The following is a 20,014-nucleotide window of genomic DNA, read 5'->3' as shown; positions in this document are numbered from 1 at the left end:
GTGCCTGTGTGGGGCAGGGGATATATGGGAGATCTCTGTATCTTCTACTGCATTGTGCGGTGAACCCAAAAGTGCTCTAAAAAATAAAGTTGTTTGGTTTTTGTTTTGTTTTGTTTTGTTTTGTTTTGAGATAGTGTCTCACTCTGTAGCCCAGGCTGGAGTATAGTGGTGTGATCTTAGCTCACTGCAGCCTCTGCCTCCCAGGTTCAAGCAGTTCTCCTGCCTCAGCCTCCTGAGTGGGGACTACAGGCATGTGCTGCCATACTAATTTTTATATTTTTAGTAGAGACAGAGTTTCACCATGTTGGCCAGACTGATCTCAAACTCTTAACTTCCGGTGATCTGCCCACCTCGGCGAAAAATACATTATTTTTAAATTATACTTCAAAATTCTTAATTTATATTCAGAGCATTCTCCCTTTATTAGTTCATTAATCTGTTCGGTACTTGTTGAATTCCTAAACTCATTTTCTTCCCCACCTCAAAAGTTTATTATTATGGACTCAGTTCAGAATGTACATATAATTTCTTTCAACCACCTACCTACACTGAACAAGTAAGACAAAAAAGAAAAAAAAAATCTCAACACGTTTGATTTCAGTTTCATTAGAACATTTCACAGGACTCTGGAAATTGAATGTTGAAGCAGCTACATTATGCTGTTTACTCATATTCCTTTTTTTTTTTTTTTTCTTTTTTTTTTAAGAGACAGAGTCTCGCTCTGTCACCCAGGTCGGAGTGCAGTGGAGCAGTCTCAGCTCACTGCAACCTCCGCCTCCCAGGTTCAAGCAATTCTCCTGCCTCAGCCTCCTAAGTAGCTGGGATTACAGGCACCCGCCATGACGCCCAGCTAATTTTTGTATTTTTAGTAGAGACGGGGTTTCGCCATGTTGGCCAGGCTGCTCTCGAACTTCTTACCTCAGGTGATCACCTGCCTCGGCCTCCCAAAGTGCTAGGATTACAGACAGGCGTGAGCCATCGTGCCCAGCCTGTTTACTCATATTCTCATGCTGTCAACAAGCAGCCTAGGGGCTAGAAGTGCCACACTTGTACCTATTTATACAAAACTATTTTTAGTCTTGAATTTAGTACACTTCAGTCAAATAATAATAAATGGTCATCAGTCCTTATGTAAATAATTGCTCTTATAAATATTTATGGTTGCAGGTTGACTCCAAAGGGAATATTTGAAGTTCATTCTATTTCACAGTTAGTTAAAATATTTTTGAGACAGAGTCTCACTCTGTCACCCAGGCTGGAGTGCAGTGGTGCGATCTTGGCTCACTGCAACCTTCCCCTCCCAGGTTCAAGCGATTCTCATGCCTCAGCCTCCTAAGTAGCTGGGATTACAGGCATGCGCCACCATGCCCAGCTAATTTTTGTATTTTTAGTAGAAACGGGGTTTCACCATGTTGGCCAGACTGGTCTTGAACTCCTCACCTCAAGTGATCTGCCCACCTTGGCCTCCCAAAGTGCTGGGATTACAGGTGTGAATCACTACACCTGGCTATTTTTTGTATTTTCAGTAGCAACGGGGTTTCCCCACATTGGCCAGGCTGTTCTTGAACTCCTGACCTCAAGTGATCTGCCTGCCTTGGCCTCCCAAAGTGCTGGTATTATAGGTGTGAGCCACTGAACCTGACCTGAAATATTTTTAAATCATGAAAATTTTCTCCCTTTACTGTCATGTTAAATTTTTATACTATTTTCCAAAAATTAAAGTTTAATTTAAATGAGGCTAAATCAGCTCTCTTATAGGTATCAAACATTAAAATCTAGTTCTTGTTCAGCAATTGTAAAGGAATTTCCAGAACCAGATTTTCTTACAATATTGTTATCATCTTTATCCAGAATGTTTGCTTTATTTCCAGTTGCTCAGGTTGCTATAAACTATTTATAGCTTATCTATAGTGTGAATTACTTGACAATAAATAGGTTCAATGTGCATGTGAAAATGATTCCTTTTAACGTGCTTTTGGTAGCATTAACCAAATGCTTGGAATCATATTTTTGTTTTGGTCCCTGACATGAAGTATTCAGATTTCTTTGAAGACCTATGATGTTCATATTGCTGATTACTTTTTAAAATATCACTTCAGAATTGTCTCATTAGTGGCAAAAATGCATCCTAATCCAGTTATGGTACCAGCCTTAGTCTTGAAAATAAAACCTTATAGTCGAATATAAACTTCCAATTAAATGGGCCTTAATTCTTCACTATTGAATTTTGAACCATTTTTCATGTTGGTGCCAAAGAATAAAAAGAAATTGATTTCCTACTTTAAGATTGGAATATACACACACACTATCCTGGGAAGTGGGGTGGAGATGACTACTTCATATTTCGTTTTGAAGTTAGTAATAACACAACTGAAACTTCTGGAGAGCAAGTATGGCCGACTCTAAGAATATTATGTGATTTGATTTTAAGCTTTCAGTAGTGGTGTGTTTCATTCAGCCTGTGACAGTAAAAATGAATGAGTAATAGATGACTAGTGTGCTCTGGCTGCTGTGATAATACCCTCTGTTATTGAATCTGTCTAACCAGCCATTTATTTTTCTGTTGTCTGCAATTAAAGACCATCATGTTTTCTGACAATGTAGGAATTTCTGTTCAGTTAAAGTGTATGTTGTTACTGGATTAAAAATAATAAAATTGAATTTACTTTATTACTAAACCCCCCCAAAACATAAATCTAAGATCATTTAAAATTTCTTATAAAATAACTGAAATATCATTAATATATTAAAACCCAGCTTTGATAGTTTTGAATATAGGTGTTTGGTCTTCAAATTTTGACATGAGATATAAATGACAGTAGTAGCACATCTAGTCATTGACCTTGTAGCCAGCCTCCAAGATGGCTCCCAATGATCTCTACCTCCTGATATTCACACCCTTGGGTAGTCTGCCCCCAAATTTACCAGAGTTGGTCTGTGTGACTGATAGAATACATCAGAAATGATGGTGTGTCACTTCCAAGATTAGATTATAAAAGACATTGGGACTTGCATCTTGGTCTCTGTCTCTTTTAGGGGTCTGGGGGTCACTTGCTCTGTGGGAAGCTGGCACTTGTAAGGAGCCAAGGCCTATGCCAACAGTCATGTGAGTAAGTAAGCATGGAAGTGGGTCCACCAGTCACAGTCATGGTTTCAGATGACTACAGCCCTGACCAACAGTTTGATTGCAACCTCATGAGATCCTGAACCAGAACCACCCAGCTAAGCCCCTCCCAAATTCCTGACCCTCCAAAACTGTGAGATTTTTTTTTTATGTTTATTATTTAGGCTGCCTACTTTGGGGGTGATTGGTATGCAGGAATAGATCATTACACACCCCCATTAAATTTCTTCATTCTTCAAATCTTAATGTCTGTTTTGAGGTTTTATTATTATTTATACTATTAAACCTGTAATCCATATAGTTCACCTGATTGAATCATTAAGTTGATTGAAAAATACCATGTTCTGTCTTCCATGTTTTGATATAATAAATATAGACTTTGAATTCACCTTTCCTATATTTGATCCCATATTAGAATGTACTTAAGAGAATCGCTCTCTGACAAGGAGTCTTTTTTAGGTTATTCCACAGATCCTTTTCCTTTACAGGCAAAGCTGTCTGTATTATACAACTTGTAATTACTATGTAAGTGATTATGGAATTACTATGAAGTACTGCAAGAGAAAGCAGACAGCCAAACAACTGTTCTCAGGCTGAGACCTCACCAAAGAAGCTCTTTGTCTATTACTCATAACTCTGTGGTGCTTATTAATTATACAGGGTAATCACAGTGTGGGTTTTAAAAGTCGTATTTTGGGGATTAGTTAACTATATACTACTCAGACCAGAGAGACAGCTTCTCAGCAGATCTGATGTCAAGGTCATGAATTGTAGTCTAGCTCCTACTCTTCCATCCCACTTTCTTCATGGTGCTCTGAAAAGGAAAAGGTTATTAAAAATATTTGGGTGTGCTTTTTCTATTTCCTTTTTGCCCTACTAAACCAACAATGCCAATAATTATTCCTTTACCATCACTAACCATACTGAAATGGCTATCATGAGTAAGAAATGTGACAGAAAAGTAGTATTTCAGCTGCATAAAGAGATTATTTTTTCTTTTGCTTCTTTTTCTAAACTTTTCTATTTTTCTAAACATGGCATAAAAAAGTGGGGGGGAAAAAAAAAAAACATAGCTGGGTGAGGTGGTATGTGCCTTTAGTCCCAGCTACTCAAGAGGCTGAGTTGGGAGGATCACTTGAGCCCAGGAGGTCAAGGCTGCAGTGAGCTTGCACCACTACACTGCAGCCTGGTTGACAGAGCCAGACCCTGTCTTAAAAAAAAAAAAAAAAAAAAAAAAAAAAAATTTGCTTTCAGTGAGTTATAGGTAATCAATTTCAGGTTTTTTATCTGAATTTAAAGACATTAAAAGAAACATGGTAAAAGGGAAACATTGATGAGTCCCATGTTGTTTGGCACTGTTGCTTTTAAAATATAACTAGCTTTTTCGTTTTATTTTCACTATGTTTTATTGATTGATTGATTGAAACAGGTTCTCCTTCTGTTAACCAGGCTGGAATGCAGTGGTATAATCAGAGCTCATAGCAGCCTAGATCCTGGGCTCAACCAATCCTCCTGCCTCAGCCTCCCAAGTAGCTGGGGCTATAGGCACATACCATCATGCCCAGCTAATTTTTTGTTTTTTGTAGAGACAAGGTCTCCCTATTCCAAGTTTGGTCTTAAACTCCTGGGCTCAAGTGATTCTCCTGCCTCTGCCTCCCAAAGTGCTGGGATTACAGATGTGAGCCACTGCACCTGGCCATTCGCCATGTTTTAAAATAAGAAAAAGAATGACTGGTTCAGGAGTTGATCTTTTCTTTCTGCATCCTAAATGGACTAGAGGTTATTTTGAAATTTTACTGTGAATTTCCTTTTTAACTTGGAGCTGAAAAAAGTCAGGTTTCGTCTTAGACTCTGTTTTTTATACCTCCCCCACTTTAATTCACACACACACACATATACACACAATAAGGCTAGAAAGATGGTTATTAGTAACTTAAAGAAATGGATTTCTCTATTCATGTTTCCAGTATACAAATACCATCCAAATACTCCAGTAATGTCATAAAGTAAGATGGCTGTAGTCGAGCCAGAAGTAAAACCCCGAACTTCTAACTGCTTTGAATATTTGCCAGCTAATAACAACATAAAATTTTACCATAAGGCTAAGTGATTCCTGGGGCCTAAATTGAACAGTCAATGAAGAAGTCTTCAGATTTTCAGCACTGAAATACTTCTGTGTTAAAGAAACCCCATGTTTGCATTATTTTCTTAAAGATTCTTTTAAATTAAAGCATAGCCATTGAATTGCAACCTTCCGTTTCTTTTTAAACAGGCTCCTATTTGTGGATGGCGGTGCTAACATAACTACTGATTAAACAGTTTTTAAAAATGGATAAATAATAGTAGTTTTCATGAATAGATTTAATTTGAAAGCTTAAATTACATAGTACTTTGCTGTAATTTTTTAGTTTCTTCAACCCTGTTAACACTTCATTTTTCATTGCAAAATATCTCAAGAAACTTTTAAATATCTGTGTAATAAGTAAAAAGTAATGTGCGTGTAATATGTGATGCTCATATGAAGTTCTTCAAGGTCTTGCTACAGAGATAAGGAAAGAGGGAAGGAAGCCTAGGAATATCTTTCCACCCACCTCCTGATCCTTATACTTCCAACTGGGTACCCAGGGCTAAAGCCCTTGACCAGACTCCAAGCACCACCTTGCATCCCCTTCTTACATGCACATCCCCAAGGCTCATCAAGCCTTGAAAGAGACAGAAAAGAGAATGGAAAGTAACAACCAAACAGAGACAAGAAGAGGGGGTGGAATTTGGCAGCAGGTGGAAGAGATTTTGTGTGCATTTCTGGTTGTGAGGTGCCTCCATCCTCCTTGACCCATCAACAACTGAGTAATGGTTCATATGTACAGATCACAAGTCATCCTAGATTGTCATGTGATCCTACTTATATTTTGCACACTTTATATATCTGCTGGCATTTTGTTAGGTCTCTAAATATATAAACTCATAAAATTGTCGTGCTTAACATATTTTAGGAATGCTAGTGCCATAACATGGGAAAAAAATAACATGTATCTGCTGGTAATATAAGCATTCATAAGCAGATACAAGCAGAGGCAGTAAGCACAGAGGTTAAGGACACAGATTTTGGAGCCGGGCTGCCTGGGTTTAAATGCCAATTCAGACAACTTGCTAGATGAGTAACCAGGAATAGTTTTCTCATCAGCAAAATCGAGATGATAGCACTACCTTACAGGGTTGTACATTTTAAATGAGTTAATATGACTATAAATATTTAGAACAATATCTAATACCCAGTGCTTTATAAGTATTTGTTCTTGTTAATATACCATGCCACCTTTCTAATGCTGTTTCTTTAGATGGCTCAATCTGACTTGTAATTAGCAGGTTACATTTATACTAATACCACAACCTTTAATGTATAACCACTGGATAGCAAATACCCCCTTCTCAGTAGTTTTAAAAAACAAGATGCTTATTTTTTTTTCCTCTTTCCCAGGCCCAACACAGAGATACTTTCATTGAAGAACGCTATGGAAAATATAACATCAGTGATCCTTTAATGGCTCTACAGAGAGATTTTGAAACACTGAAGGAGAAAAATGATGGCGAAAAGCAGCCAGTCTGCACAAACCCACTCTCTATTCTTAAGGTGGTGATGAAGCAGTGCAAGAACATGCAGGAGCGCATGCTGTCCCAGCTGGCTGCCGCTGAGAGCAGGCACCGAAAGGTAGGTTCCCCTCAGTTGATGTGTAAATCTTTGTGAAGTCTTGATAAATTATGCCTGATACTTTCTTGTCAGCTGCCAGTTTTTCACAGTAATTCAATTGGGCATCTCGCGGGTATCAAAAAACCGCTTAGTTTATGTAAGAGTCAGGAGATAGAAAAGAAAACACAGCTTATTCCAAGTGTTAAGTTTAGAGAATGTGCCAGACACATTATTTAAGACGGCATTCCTTCTTGATATATCACTCCAAAACACTTTGTATGTTTTTTCAGTTCTTGATCATTCAAACTTTGGGGTTTGGCCAAGCTTGTAGCTGAAGGGAGTGTTCTCTATTTGCTTACTTAAGAGATAAATAAAAAGATTAACAGGTATTTGAGGCATGCTATATCCAAGGGAGAGAAAGAATTTACCTGAGGATAAACACAGAAGCCAATAGATTATTTTCATTTATTCCTGTTATTCCTAGTTTTGAGTTTCATTGCATTTTGTTGCTCATGAAACCATAAATAGTCCCTAGGTTTATTTACCTTAAAGGTGTTCTACTCTATTAGTGAAGTGTTGTGTGTGTGTTTCCATATTTAACGAGCCCTAAATTAGGAAGACAAACCTTACAGTTATTTACCTTATTTACCTTAAAGCTGTTCTACCCTATTAGAAAAGAGTGTGTGTGTTTCCATATTTAACAAGCCCTACATTAGGAAGACAAACCTTACAGTTATTTACATTACTTACCTTAAAGCTGTTCTACCCTATCAGTAAAGAGTGTGTGTGTGTGTTTCCATTTCTAACAAGCCCTAAGAAGGCAAACCAGTGCTTTCCTCTGCTTCATCTTACTGGAATTCTAGTGCTTGTGAATTTATTCACCAACTTGTCATCTTGTCATTTACTGCTCAAATTTGGCCTGTAAAAGATGCTTGGCTACAATCTTCATTTTTAAAACACTATCAGTTTAGATTTATGCCAACAAGGCAGTTATCAGTGCATTTGGTAGGAAACATTTTCATCTGAAAAACTGGGTTAGCAGCTGCAAAATTTGGTGGACCTTACTTTTCTGGTTACCAGTATTAGAGCCATCTGCTTAAATTGCATCTGATAAATTTTCTAGGCTCTGGGTCTCGCACGTGATCTTTTCTTTCCCTTCACAGACGCCAAATGAAAGGCCAGAGTGGAACTTCTTAACCATGTGGATAGGCCTCAGATGTTCCACAATCCCCCAGAAAATAGAATGTTCAGAGTTTATGTATTTTTGTAGGAAATGTATTTTTTCCATAGCTTTAATTAGATTCTCCAAGTTACCAGTTACCCAAGACCCAAAAAAGTTTTAACCTCTGATTAGAATGAAGTAATCTGAAAACATTTACACTCCAATTTAAAAGGTTATCAATGGGTGGGAGTTAGTTGCCTAAATTTGGGGCGGGGGGCGGCTTTTACATAATCCTCTAAAAAATCTTCACAACATTCTTGTTTAATAGGCAGGCTTTATTTCCACTTCATCCATGAGGTGACTGAGTTGTGTTGAAGCTAGTTGGGCTAGCTTTCATGCCCATGGAAGGTGTACTATGGACAGTTTGTGGCTCTAGGTGATTGGAGAGAGGAAGAAGTTAAAAATAATTCAAAATTTCTTAATACTATATTGCAGTGCTAAATGTTTTAAGTACTAAATTTTTGAAACGAAGTACCAACGTTTTTTTTTTCTTTTTTTGAGATGAAGTCTTACTCTGTCACCTAGGCTGGAATGCAGTGGTGCAGTCTCGGCTCCCTGCAACCTCTGCCTCCCAGTTCAAGTTTAAGTGGTTTATCAAAGTAGAATGCTGACTTTGTTAGAAATCAAAGAGTACCTAGAGGCTTATAATTAGAGTGCTCATAGTCTCAGCTTATGCCTGTCACCTTGGCTTAGTTATTAACCATATTCCCTTTGACTGTCAGAAATGTTCTGATTTGAATAATAAATTACATGGTCATTGTGCTTACAATGAAAAACAGTGTTTCCTATTCCACCTCTTATTCCCCATCCTCCCTAGTATTCACAGGCAACCACTTTTTTCTTTTAGCCATTCACTTTGGTAGCTAACCTCCATATTTCTAAATACTGCACTGTTCTCTCTTGCTTTATCAATTTTAGACTTTTATATTACTTTCTTTTGTATAGGTGCATATTTAGTTATCTTAACACCCTACCTCCCTTTCCTTAACCCTTGCCCAGAACAAATTTAATCCTCTTTTCCCACCACCATTCTCTGTCACACTATTTCTTGAGTGTGACAGGCTCAGGATTTGGGAATACTAAATGTGACAGATGCCAGATGCTGATGGTCTGTGTGCAGGAATCAGTGTGAAGGGACAAATAATTCTGAAAATACAGGCTTTAAAGGCCAGACATGGTGACTCATGCCTGTAATCCCAGCACTTTGGGAGGCCAAGACAGGCAGATCACTTGAGGTCAGGAGTTCAAGGCCAGGCCAGCCAACATGTGAAACCCTATCTCTGCTAAAAATACAAAAATTAGCCAGGCATGGTGGCGGGCCTGTAATCCCAGCTACTCGGGAGGCTGAGGCAGGAGATTAGCTTGAGCCCGGGAGGTGGAGGTTGTAATGAGCTGAGATCACACCACTGTAATCCAGCTTGGGTGACAGAGCGAGACTCTGTCTCAAAAACAAAAACAAAAAACAAAACAAAACAAAAACAGGCTTTGAGCCAGTTCTCCTGTTTTCTGTTCTACATTTCACTTCTCCTCTGTAGTACCTGCCACCTCCAGGTTCCATCTCGTTGGGGCTCTGCAAGGCAAAACAGCTTCCCTCCTTCAAATTAAAGTAGTTACCACTCCTCCAGCCTCTTTTCTTCTTCAAAATATTATTAAAATTCCTTCTCTGCTAGAGGCTCTCTCCTTTGTCTTTGTGGGGTTTTAGTGTTTTTATTCCATTTCTGTAATTTTAGAGGACTCTCAAACGGGAGAAGATATGACTTACCCCTTTTGGCCAAAAGCATGTCTTTCTATTAAATTGAAAAATTAGATTAAAAAAGGAAATGTGCCAAATTTTTTTTCTTTCTTTTATTTTGAGAGACAGGGTCTTGCTATCTTGCTTGGGCTGGAGTACAGTGGCTATTAACAGGTGCAATCATAGCACCCTATATCCTGGAACTCTTGGGCTCAAGTGATCCACCTCAGGTCCCAAGTATCTGGGACTACAAGCACATACCACAGCACCAGTCACTCTTTTTTTTTTTTTTTTGAGATAGAGTTTCACTCTTGTTATCCAGGCTAGAGTGCAATGGCACAATCTTGGCTCACCGCAACCTCGGCCTACTGGGTTCAAGCGATTCTCCTGCCTCAGCCTCCTGAGTAGCTGGGATTACAGGCATGTGCCACCACGCCTGGCTAATTTTATATTTTTAGTAGAGATGGGGTTTATCCATGTTAGTCAGGCTGGTCCCAAACTCCCAACCTCAGGTGATCCACCCGCTTTGGCCTCCCAAAGTGCTGGGATTACAGGCATGAGCCACTGTGCCCAGCCTTTTTTTTTTTTTTTTTTTTTTTTTTTTTTGAGACAAAGTCTCACTCTGTTGCCCTGTTGCCTGGGCTGGAGTGCAACGGCATAATCATAACTTACTAACCTCGACCTCCCTGGGCTGAGGTGATCCTCCCACCTCAGCCTCCTGAGTAACTGGGACTACATGCACACCTCACCATGCCTAACTAATTTTTTATTTTTTTGTAGAAATAGGGTTTTGGGTTGGGCACAGTGGGTCACATCTGTAATCCCATCACTTTGGGAAGCTGAGGCAGAAGAAGCACTTGAGTCCAGGTGTTTGAGACCAGCCTGGGCAACATGGCGACACCCTATCTACAAAAAATCAGCAGGCCATAGTGGTGTATGCCTGTAGTCCCAGCTGCTCGGGAGGCTGAGGTGGGAGGATCACTTGAGCCTAGGAGGCAAAGATTGCAGTGAGCCGACATGACGCCAATGCATTCCAGCTTCGGTGAGAGTAAGACCCTGTCTCCCCAAAAAGAAAAGAGAAGAGAAGAGAAGGAAGGAGAGAGAAAGGGGAAAGGGGAGAAAGAAATGGCTGGTCTTCAACTCCTGGGCTCAAGCGATCCTCCTACCTCTGCCTCCCAAAAGTACTGGGATTACAGGCATGAGCTCATTTGTATTTTTATAGGGCGGTTTCATGTCCCAGAAAATTTTCTCTCTTCACTCATAAAAATTTTTAGTGAGAAGACTAAGAAATGGCCTTTGGGACAAGAGTGCTCTACCCTGGAGGTCTGGGCCAAGGCACTTCTGAAGCATGAGCAGAAGCTACTAAGCAATCAGAGTATTTGCAGTTGTAGATGGGATTATGTGAAAAATGTCGCCTTAAATTGATATTCTCGGCCATGTGTGATGGCTCACACCTGTAATCCCAGCATTTTGGGAGGCTGAGGCGGGTGGATCACTTGAGCCCGGGAGTTCAAGACCAGCCTGGGCAAGATGGGAAAACCCCATCTCTACAAAAAATACTAAAATTAGCTGGGCGTGGTGGTGCACACCTGTAGTCCCAGCTACTCGGGAGGCTGAGAGGTGAGAGAATTGCTTGAGCTTAGGAGGCTGAGGCAGCAGTGAGCCGTGATTGCACGACTGCAGTCCAGCCTGGGTGACAGAGCAAAAACCCTGTCTCGAAAAATAAATATATTTGTCTTCTCCTTAAAATTGGGCTTAATCCTTTGGCACCAGGATAAGTGGAATAGGGGTAGGCAGGTTAAATAAAAGGCCTTATGAAAAATCTCCATTTAAGATCTGTATAATTGAGCCTTTTTTCATGCAGTAGGAAGTCAAGAGAGTCTTTTCACCTCTTACCTAACTATATAAAAAGGTATATTATTAGTTAAACAAGGCACACTTAGAATGTCACCTATTTGAAATGTTGAATTTCAGGCTCCTTCTTTGGTGCCTCCGGTGATTTGAGCATTGAGAGGAAAATCTCAGCTTTCAGGTTTCTGTGATCCTGTCTTGCTCCATCACCTGCACCTGGCCCCCAGTAACACCAAACTGCCTGCAGTTTCTTGGAATTGCCGTTATTTCTCGAAACCTCCTCAACCCCTCTAGCTAATTAGTTGCTCTCTTCTCTCTGTTTGCATATCATTCTCTGCATACTTCAAGTAAAGTAAATATCTTACTGTTAAACGCAGAGCTTTCATGTCTTTCACTGTAAGTCAGTGTGCTCCTTGATAGCCCTTGCTGGGTTTCATTTATTCATTTGTTTGATCTCTGGAACTATCTTAGGTGCCTGATTTGGCACTTAGTATTGGTTGTATTAATAAATGTGACTCCTTGATATTTGGAAATGAAATTTTTAAAATTCTTTAAAGGTGATCCTAGACCTTGAGGAAGAAAGGCAGCGGCATGCACAGGATACAGCTGAAGGAGATGATGTCACCTACATGCTAGAGAAGGAAAGAGAGAGGCTGACTCAACAGGTAATTAAGGTAGAGGGATTCACAGTAGCATTTGCCTGGAATCGCATTTCCCAAAGATTATTTTGCAGGATGCCAATTGGTATTGTTCAAAAAAGGGGCTTTGTGGTCAAATAAGTTTAGGAACTACTGGATTAACCAAAGTTAAACAGGTTTCTAACTTAGTTAGGATCTTTAGTATGCAGAAGCACATTGTGAGTCTTGAAGAACAAGATAGGGTATTCTGTGTTTAGAAAATCCATGGTTTTAGAAAATCTTTTATTGGCATAGATCCCTCACTGTGGGACTATTGTTCCATAGAACACTCTTTGGGGAATGGTAACTTACGGCTTGTAGCTCTCAATCTTTTGACTTAAAACCCCCAGTAAGAAATGATATTTTATTCACAACCCAGTATATATAGACACACACAGTTATGCGTGAAACAAAAATCTCATGAAATGATATATAACCCCTACTGCTTCAGTACACATTGATGTTTTCTATTTATATATTTTTTTAAAATTCTAGTCATGGCTCAATTTGTTTCCCCATCTGTTAATGGATCTCAGAGTTTGAAAAACACTGAGTTTCTTCAACCCTTACCTTCTCACAGAGAATCTCTGCCTCAAATAGGGTTGGGAAGACAATTAAAACAGACTATATTTGTGTAAAAAATATGATTCAGGCTGGGCACAGTGGTTCACGCCTGTAATCCCAGCACTTTTGGAGGCCGAGGAGGGCGGATCACCTGAGGTCAGGAGTTTGAGACCAGCCTGACCAACATGGAAAAACCCCATCTCTACTAAAGATACCAAATTAGCCGGGTGTGGTGGCGCGTGACTGATCCCAGCTACTTGGGAGGCTGAGGCAGGAGAATCGCTTGAACCCACGGGCGGAGGTTGCAGTGAGCCAATATTGCGCCATTGCACTCCAGCCTGGGAGACAAGAGCAAAACTCAGTCTCAAAAAAAAAGTATGATTCAAATGCAACTGTTTGTGTTTGTTTGTTTCTAAGACCCAAGAAAATTATTGCTGAAACTTTAAAAGGTTTGTTTTCAGCAACATTCATCACAAAATGTGGTTGATACAGCTTTCTGTTATCTTGTTTTGATTGGTTCTGATGCTCTGCACATACATGAAACGCAAAGATACATCATATTCCCACTAATCACTCCAAGACAGTACAGGAACTAGAAGTGCCTCCCAAATCATCAAAGAAAGATTAAATCATAGTGTGTGCATTTTTTGTTAGGTGTTCTAAAACTTCAGAAATACTTGATCTAAGCACTGTGATATGCATGTTAATCCTGTATACCAGAGAACAGCTAACAAAGACACTCTCCTTGATCATAGTTTTTCAGTATATCTCTCTTTTCTTTTTTTCTAGTTGGAATTTGAAAAATCCCAAGTGAAAAAGTTTGAAAAAGAACAGAAGAAGCTCTCTAGTCAGCTGGAAGAGGAGCGCTCCCGCCACAAGCAGCTCTCATCCATGCTTGTGCTTGAGTGCAAGAAAGCCACCAACAAGGCAGCCGAGGAAGGACAGAAGGCAGGAGAGCTGAGCCTGAAATTGGAGAAGGAGAAGAGCCGGGTGAGTAAGCTGGAAGAAGAGTTGGCAGCTGAGAGAAAGAGAGGCTTACAGACTGAGGCCCAGGTAGAGAAGCAGTTGTCAGAGTTTGACATCGAAAGGGAACAACTGAGAGCAAAACTGAACCGAGAAGAGAACCGGACCAAAACTCTGAAAGAAGAAATGGAAAGCTTAAAGAAGATAGTGAAGGACCTAGAGGCTTCCCACCAGCACAGTAGCCCTAATGAGCAATTGAAGAAACCAGTAACCGTGTCCAAAGGCACAGCAACTGAGCCTCTCATGCTAATGTCTGTGTTTTGCCAAACAGAGAGTTTTCCAGCAGAAAGAACCCATGGGAGCAACATAGCCAAGATGACAAACACTGGGCTGCCTGGTCCTGCCACTCCTGCTTACTCATATGCAAAAACCAATGGCCATTGTGACCCAGAGATACAAACTACCAGGGAGCTGACTACAGGCAACAATGTAGAAAACCAAGTGCCTCCACGGGAAAAATCTGTGGCACTGGCCCAAGAGAAACCAGTGGAGAATGGTGGGTGTCCTGTGGGGATTGAGACTCCAGTCCCAATACCCAGTCCACTCCCTTCCAGTGGGAGCTCACTGTCTCCCAGCAGCACTGCCTCCTCCTCTCTAACATCCTCTCCTTGCTCTTCGCCGGTACTCACTAAGCGTTTATTGGGGTCATCAGCTAGCAGCCCTGGCTACCAATCATCCTACCAAGTAGGGATCAACCAACGGTTCCATGCAGCTCGGCACAAATTTCAGTCCCAAGCAGATCAGGAGCAACAAGCCAGTGGCCTACAAAGCCCTCCGTCCAGGGATTTATCCCCCACCCTCATAGACAACTCTGCCGCCAAGCAGCTGGCCCGAAACACAGTCACTCAGGTGCTCTCCAGATTCACTAGCCAACAAGGGCCAATCAAGCCAGTCTCTCCCAACAGCTCTCCCTTTGGCACAGACTATCGAAATCTGGCCAATACTGCCAATGCAAGAGGTGACACAAGCCATTCACCTACTCCAGGGAAAGTGTCCAGTCCCCTGAGCCCCCTGTCTCCAGGAATCAAGTCCCCAACCATCCCCAGAGCTGAGAGAGGAAACCCTCCACCCATCCCACCCAAAAAACCTGGCCTCACCCCTTCTCCATCTGCTACCACTCCACTGACCAAAACTCATTCCCAGGCAGCCTCTTTGACCACCACAGAAGACCTTGCCAGCAGCTGCTCTTCCAATACTGTTGTAGCAAATGGTAAGGATGTTGAGTTACTTTTGCCTACCAGCAGCTAGTCCCTAAGAGGGAGTCTCCACGTTTGACATTCCATCAGATTTCGTCCAAGAGCTCAGTCAGACTTTTGAGTCAGATTACGTTATTTATTTTGATAGTAACTGAAACCATCTGTATAATACATTTAGTGTATTTCACCATTTTGTATTTTTTAAGTAGAAACTGAGTAGTTTGGATTTTTATGGCTCACATCTTTTTACTGAAGCCAGAAAGGCACCTCAAAGATGTCTCAAGCTCAGCAGTCACCGTCATGTTGTGATGAAGAAAGCAAATCACCAGGTGGTGATTTGGTATCTATTTGGGAACTAAAATCACTCAACACTCATTTTGAATTATGCAGAAGTGGTTCATGCAGATTTTTATTCCAGATGAACATGTTTTAAAAGTGCCTGAAATATGACTGCCATATGAATGTGATTCTGCAGCAAAAAACACAAAATGGATCATTTAATTGCAGAAAATGACATCCTCTGCGAATTTTGAATGTTAAAAACCAACACTGCTTTTGATTCTCTTTTAATGTTTTAATACAAGCTTTGTGTTCTGAAACAAGGCTGCATACGTAGAATGGGAATCCTTCTAAAGGTGGGTGTGAACTCACCACAAGCTGAGCTTTATAGAGCCCTTGAGAAACCCTCCTGAGAAAATCAGTTGGGGTGCTGATTTTCTTGTACTTTTGAAAAATTGAGTCACCCCCAGTTTCCTGCATAAGTTCTTGAACAGAATGAAATCACATCTCCATTCAAAAAATGTCTCAGACATCTACTGTTGTGTAAGGAACTTCTGATTCTGATTGCTGTTACTTGAATAGGAAATGGTTACTCATTCTGTATAAAAGTTTTGCAACAGAATGAAATTTTTATTCTGTAATCAAAAAGCAATAACTTGAAATTCACTCTTTGTAATATTATAAGTCAGAATTATACAAGTTTTACCAAATTGTTACACTTATTCTCCAAGCTGCCACAACCTGGTATCTGTATCTCTAAAACCAAATTAACTTTTGCTTAAATGGGAAGTATACATAGATCTGTACAGAAACATTACCCCTTTACATGTTTAACATACACACACTTAAACACATAAATATTAGTGTGATTATATCTTTGGAGTTTGCAATATAGCATAAAGGACAAGTAGAACTGCACGTTAAGATTACCTACCAAAGCAACTAGATGTGGCTGGGACGCAATCAAAGGAGGAGTTTTGTCCACAGGATGGTGGGGAAATTCCAAATGAAGCCCAGATCTTCAGTATCATAAAAAGGCAGAGCTGGCCAGGCACAGTGGCTCATGCCTGTAATCCTATCACTTTGGGAGGCTGAGATGGGAGGATCGCTTGAGACCAGGTGTTCAAGACCAGCCTCATCAACATAGCGAGACCCCATCTCTATTAAAAAAAATAAATAGGCAGAACTAAACTAGCCCCAGTGTCACAAAACTCAACTGGTCATATAAATGAGTGAAACAGGCCTCTCAAGCGGTGTAAAACAGCTGGGAGTAGTGGGAGCTGTGGCAAACTGAAGTGCCCAAGCCCCATTTAAAAAAGGCATCTGTTCAGCTCCATCTGCTTGCTGCCATGCAAGAATGCTAAACCAGGATAACCAGTTCTTCACATTTTTTGAAATCCAGATTTTCATGAGAAACATTCTCATTTTTAAATATCAAGAACTGATTTTAAAATGTTTAAATAGTGCTGGTTAAACAAACACTTCTGCAGCTGGATTTAGATTGCAAGCTGCCAAGTTGCAACCTCTTTCATTCTAGAAACTTCTGTCATTTTCATCATAGCAAATCTATGTGGACAAAAGCCTCCAAACTTTCCAACTGTGTAGGCCAGTACAGCTGGCAAGGTTCATAGAATATAATGACTATCCCCCTCTGCCAAATAAGACTATCCACAACCCAGCTCAGACACAGTGGTTATATGGATTTTGTGTCCATACAGGGGAGGCCTTGGTGTCCTCACATATATTCTCCTAGCCAACATCTATCCAGCAGCCCTGACCTCCTGCTATAATTTAAGTCTATTTCCTTTTAGTCTAATAAGAGTTGATAGTAAAAAGGCAGGTGATGGAAATCAGTGTATAAATCACAATGGAGTATATTGGCGACTCCACAGCTTATAGTTTGATAAAGGCAAATACGTGAAAAATGAAAATGCTACTAATGCCCCAAGGTGTCTATCAAAATGATGTAGGGGGTATCTTAAACTGTCCAAAACAATCATGCATTGAACTTTATTCCTATGCAGAGCCAATAGTGTTGATAAAATAGTTAAACTTTCTAAACTGGAGAGGAGGCTACAGTGCCAGAGAGTTATTGTCTCTTTTGCTTTAAATGGTAATCTTAAAAGTTGCATTGTGCTCTTCCTTTGTTTGGGGATAGATATATATAGAGAGAGATACTATAAGGAAGTTTATTTCTTAGGAAGTGCACTGAATAATGCATTTCTTTTACAGTGTAATATGGGGGTGGGGATATGCAAAAGAAATGTGTATTTTTGCTAGTTGCCTATCTTCTGAGATAAATAAGCACAATCTTGCAATGGATCCAATAACCCAGTTAGGTATTATAGATTAGTATTTAAGTTTGCTGTAGATTGTGTGTGTGTGCTAAGTAAAAGTTCCATGATTCACAATTTTAGTATTAACCCATGTTGCAAAAGCTGTTACTGGCCAACAGATTGTAATGATGTGTACCATATAACACAAGCATTAACTAGGCATTAACGTTTGTAAAGCCAAATACACCATGCAGAAGTCTTCATTTTTATAACAGACTACATTAAAACAAGTTAAATCATGCTGTTTGGGGGGAAAATAGTCTTGTTTGTACAAAGTGAAAAATGGCACAATTTGGGCATATTTTGTTGGGAAGAGGGGGTGGTATAGAGGGAGCACTTGACTGTGGCTTTGACAAACCAAATGAAGTCAATGACCCATCCAGGTTAGACTCCCTAAGGAACTAAAACATTGATTTTCTTTAGAGTCTTAGAGCTGGAAAAAGCCTTTACAATAATCCAGTCTGTGATTTTTTAAACCATTTGGTGGTTCTGGACCTTTTTGAGAATCTTAGAAAAGATGTAAAGTTTATCCCTAGAAAAATGAATATGCCTATATGCAAAATTTGTTTGATGGCTTCATAGGATCCAGAGACCCTGAAGCCATCCATGGCTCATGTATTCCTGCTTAAGAAAGCATAGTCTTGTTCTGCCCTCTCATTTTACAAATGATTAATGCAACCCTTTTCAACTACTCCAGTGCTGTTGCTGCTGCAATGTTAGCAAATGCAAGCCAGACAGAAGCACTTGAAAATCCTTTGATGTACAAAAAATGTTCAAACAGTGTGGATGTTTACATATCTGATGTTGCCAGCATTTAAGCCAATTAATGATCATTTCAACAAATACTAGCTATAGCCAGTTTCCCTTAATAGCCTGTCAGCAGTGCTGCCTTGTCAGTTTGTGTGCGTGTGTGTGTGTCTGTATGTGTGAATTCATAAGGAGTGCTTCTGATGCGTAGTCCTTGAAATGGAACTTCAAATGTCTTTCGAAACGCTGGCTTCAAAATAGGATGTGTTTTCCTAATGAATCAGAAGTAGGCAGTGAGCATTGTTCCACAGGAATAATTTTTAATTTAATTTCTATCAAACTAGTTGAGAAATGAGAGCCTGTCTACCCACTATTTGTATATCAATGGCCAATTCATTAGTAAAAATAAAGGAGGAGAAAGGAGACTGGAGTAGTGGTTCTCAAACTTTACTGTGTGTTACTATAACCTGGGAAGCCAGGTAAAATAAAGATTTCTGGAGATTGGATCCTCTGACTAGCTGATGCAGCTAGTCTGTTTTGAGCAACAGTCCTTCGTAGCCCTTACCTGTTCTTTCACAACAACTTGCTATTTGCCTCTGACCCAAGGAAATGTCTTAAGCTCCTGAAACTGGTTTGGCAGAATGTCAGTGATATTCAGAGTCAAGGGTGCCTACATATGAGTACCAAGCACCATGCTAATGATTTCACATACATATTACCTTATTAATCCTCACACGGGTGCTGTGTGGTGTTATTATCTCTAGTGTAGTGATGAGAGGTAGTTGAGGGTAGAGATTTGTACAAGCACCCTCAGCATATGACAGCCAGGATTTAAATCCTAGTGCTTTGTTCTTTCACTACCGGTATTTCCCAAATGAGAGTCTCCTGGAGCTCTTGTTAAACATTCAGATTCCCAGGCTCCTCCCCTGGCGATTCTGATTTCAGCAGGCGAAGGTGGAGCTCTAGATAAATACCTTGGTGATTCTTCAGATAGAGCAAGTTTAGAATATCCTGCAGGACACCATACTGCTCCACAGCCCCCCCAGAAATGGATCATCGGACCTACCCAATGCCAGAAGACCTGCATCAGGTCAGATAAATGGAACAAAAACAAAACATCATTAATTCCCCTCAAACAACATGTTTTTTAAGTATCTAAGATGAACCAGAAAGCAAGGTAGTTACTAAGAAAGATACAAGTTTAATCCTGTTCCCTGCCCTTAGGGTACTCACAATCTAGTTGGGGAAGCAAAACATTAACAAAATGATACATAATGAGTCCAGAGGCAACAGTTTGATAGAATAATGCAGGCGAGCTTTTAAAAACCATAGGGAAGGCCAGGCAAGGTGGCTCACGCCTGTAATCCCAGCACTTTGGGAGGCCGAGGCAGGCGGATCACGAGGTCAGGAGAACGAGACCGTCTTTGCTAACACGGTGAAACCGCATCTCTACTAAAAAATACAAAACATTAGCCGGGCATGGTGGCGGGCGCCTGTAGTCCCAGCTACTCAGGAGGCTGAGGCAGGAGAATGGCGTGAACCCGGGAGACGGAGCTTGCAGTGAGCCAAGATCAC

The 20,014-nt window shown here is 40.4% G+C and overlaps 1 protein-coding gene across 3 annotated transcripts in view; it reads left to right on the top strand.

Moving 5' to 3' along the window:
* The window catches only part of CTTNBP2NL (CTTNBP2 N-terminal like), a 117,265-nt gene extending 98,396 nt beyond the window's left edge, over positions 1–18,869 (top strand). For 2 of the 3 annotated variants that reach the window (XM_077968925.1, XM_015147066.3), the window contains 3 exons: positions 6,603–6,833; positions 12,175–12,282; positions 13,648–18,869. In XM_077968925.1, coding sequence (XP_077825051.1) covers positions 6,603–6,833; positions 12,175–12,282; positions 13,648–15,129 — 1,821 coding nt within the window. In that variant the 3' untranslated portion in view covers positions 15,130–18,869. 3 annotated transcript variants of the gene reach the window in all.
* Positions 18,870–20,014: the final 1,145 nt, after the last annotated feature.

The sequence above is a fragment of the Macaca mulatta genome, chromosome 1 (genome assembly GCF_049350105.2).
Source record: "Macaca mulatta isolate MMU2019108-1 chromosome 1, T2T-MMU8v2.0, whole genome shotgun sequence".
Classification (NCBI taxonomy): domain Eukaryota; kingdom Metazoa; phylum Chordata; class Mammalia; order Primates; family Cercopithecidae; genus Macaca; species Macaca mulatta.
The sequence above is the reverse complement of the archived record's forward strand: the minus strand, read 5'-3'. Positions and strand labels throughout refer to the sequence as shown.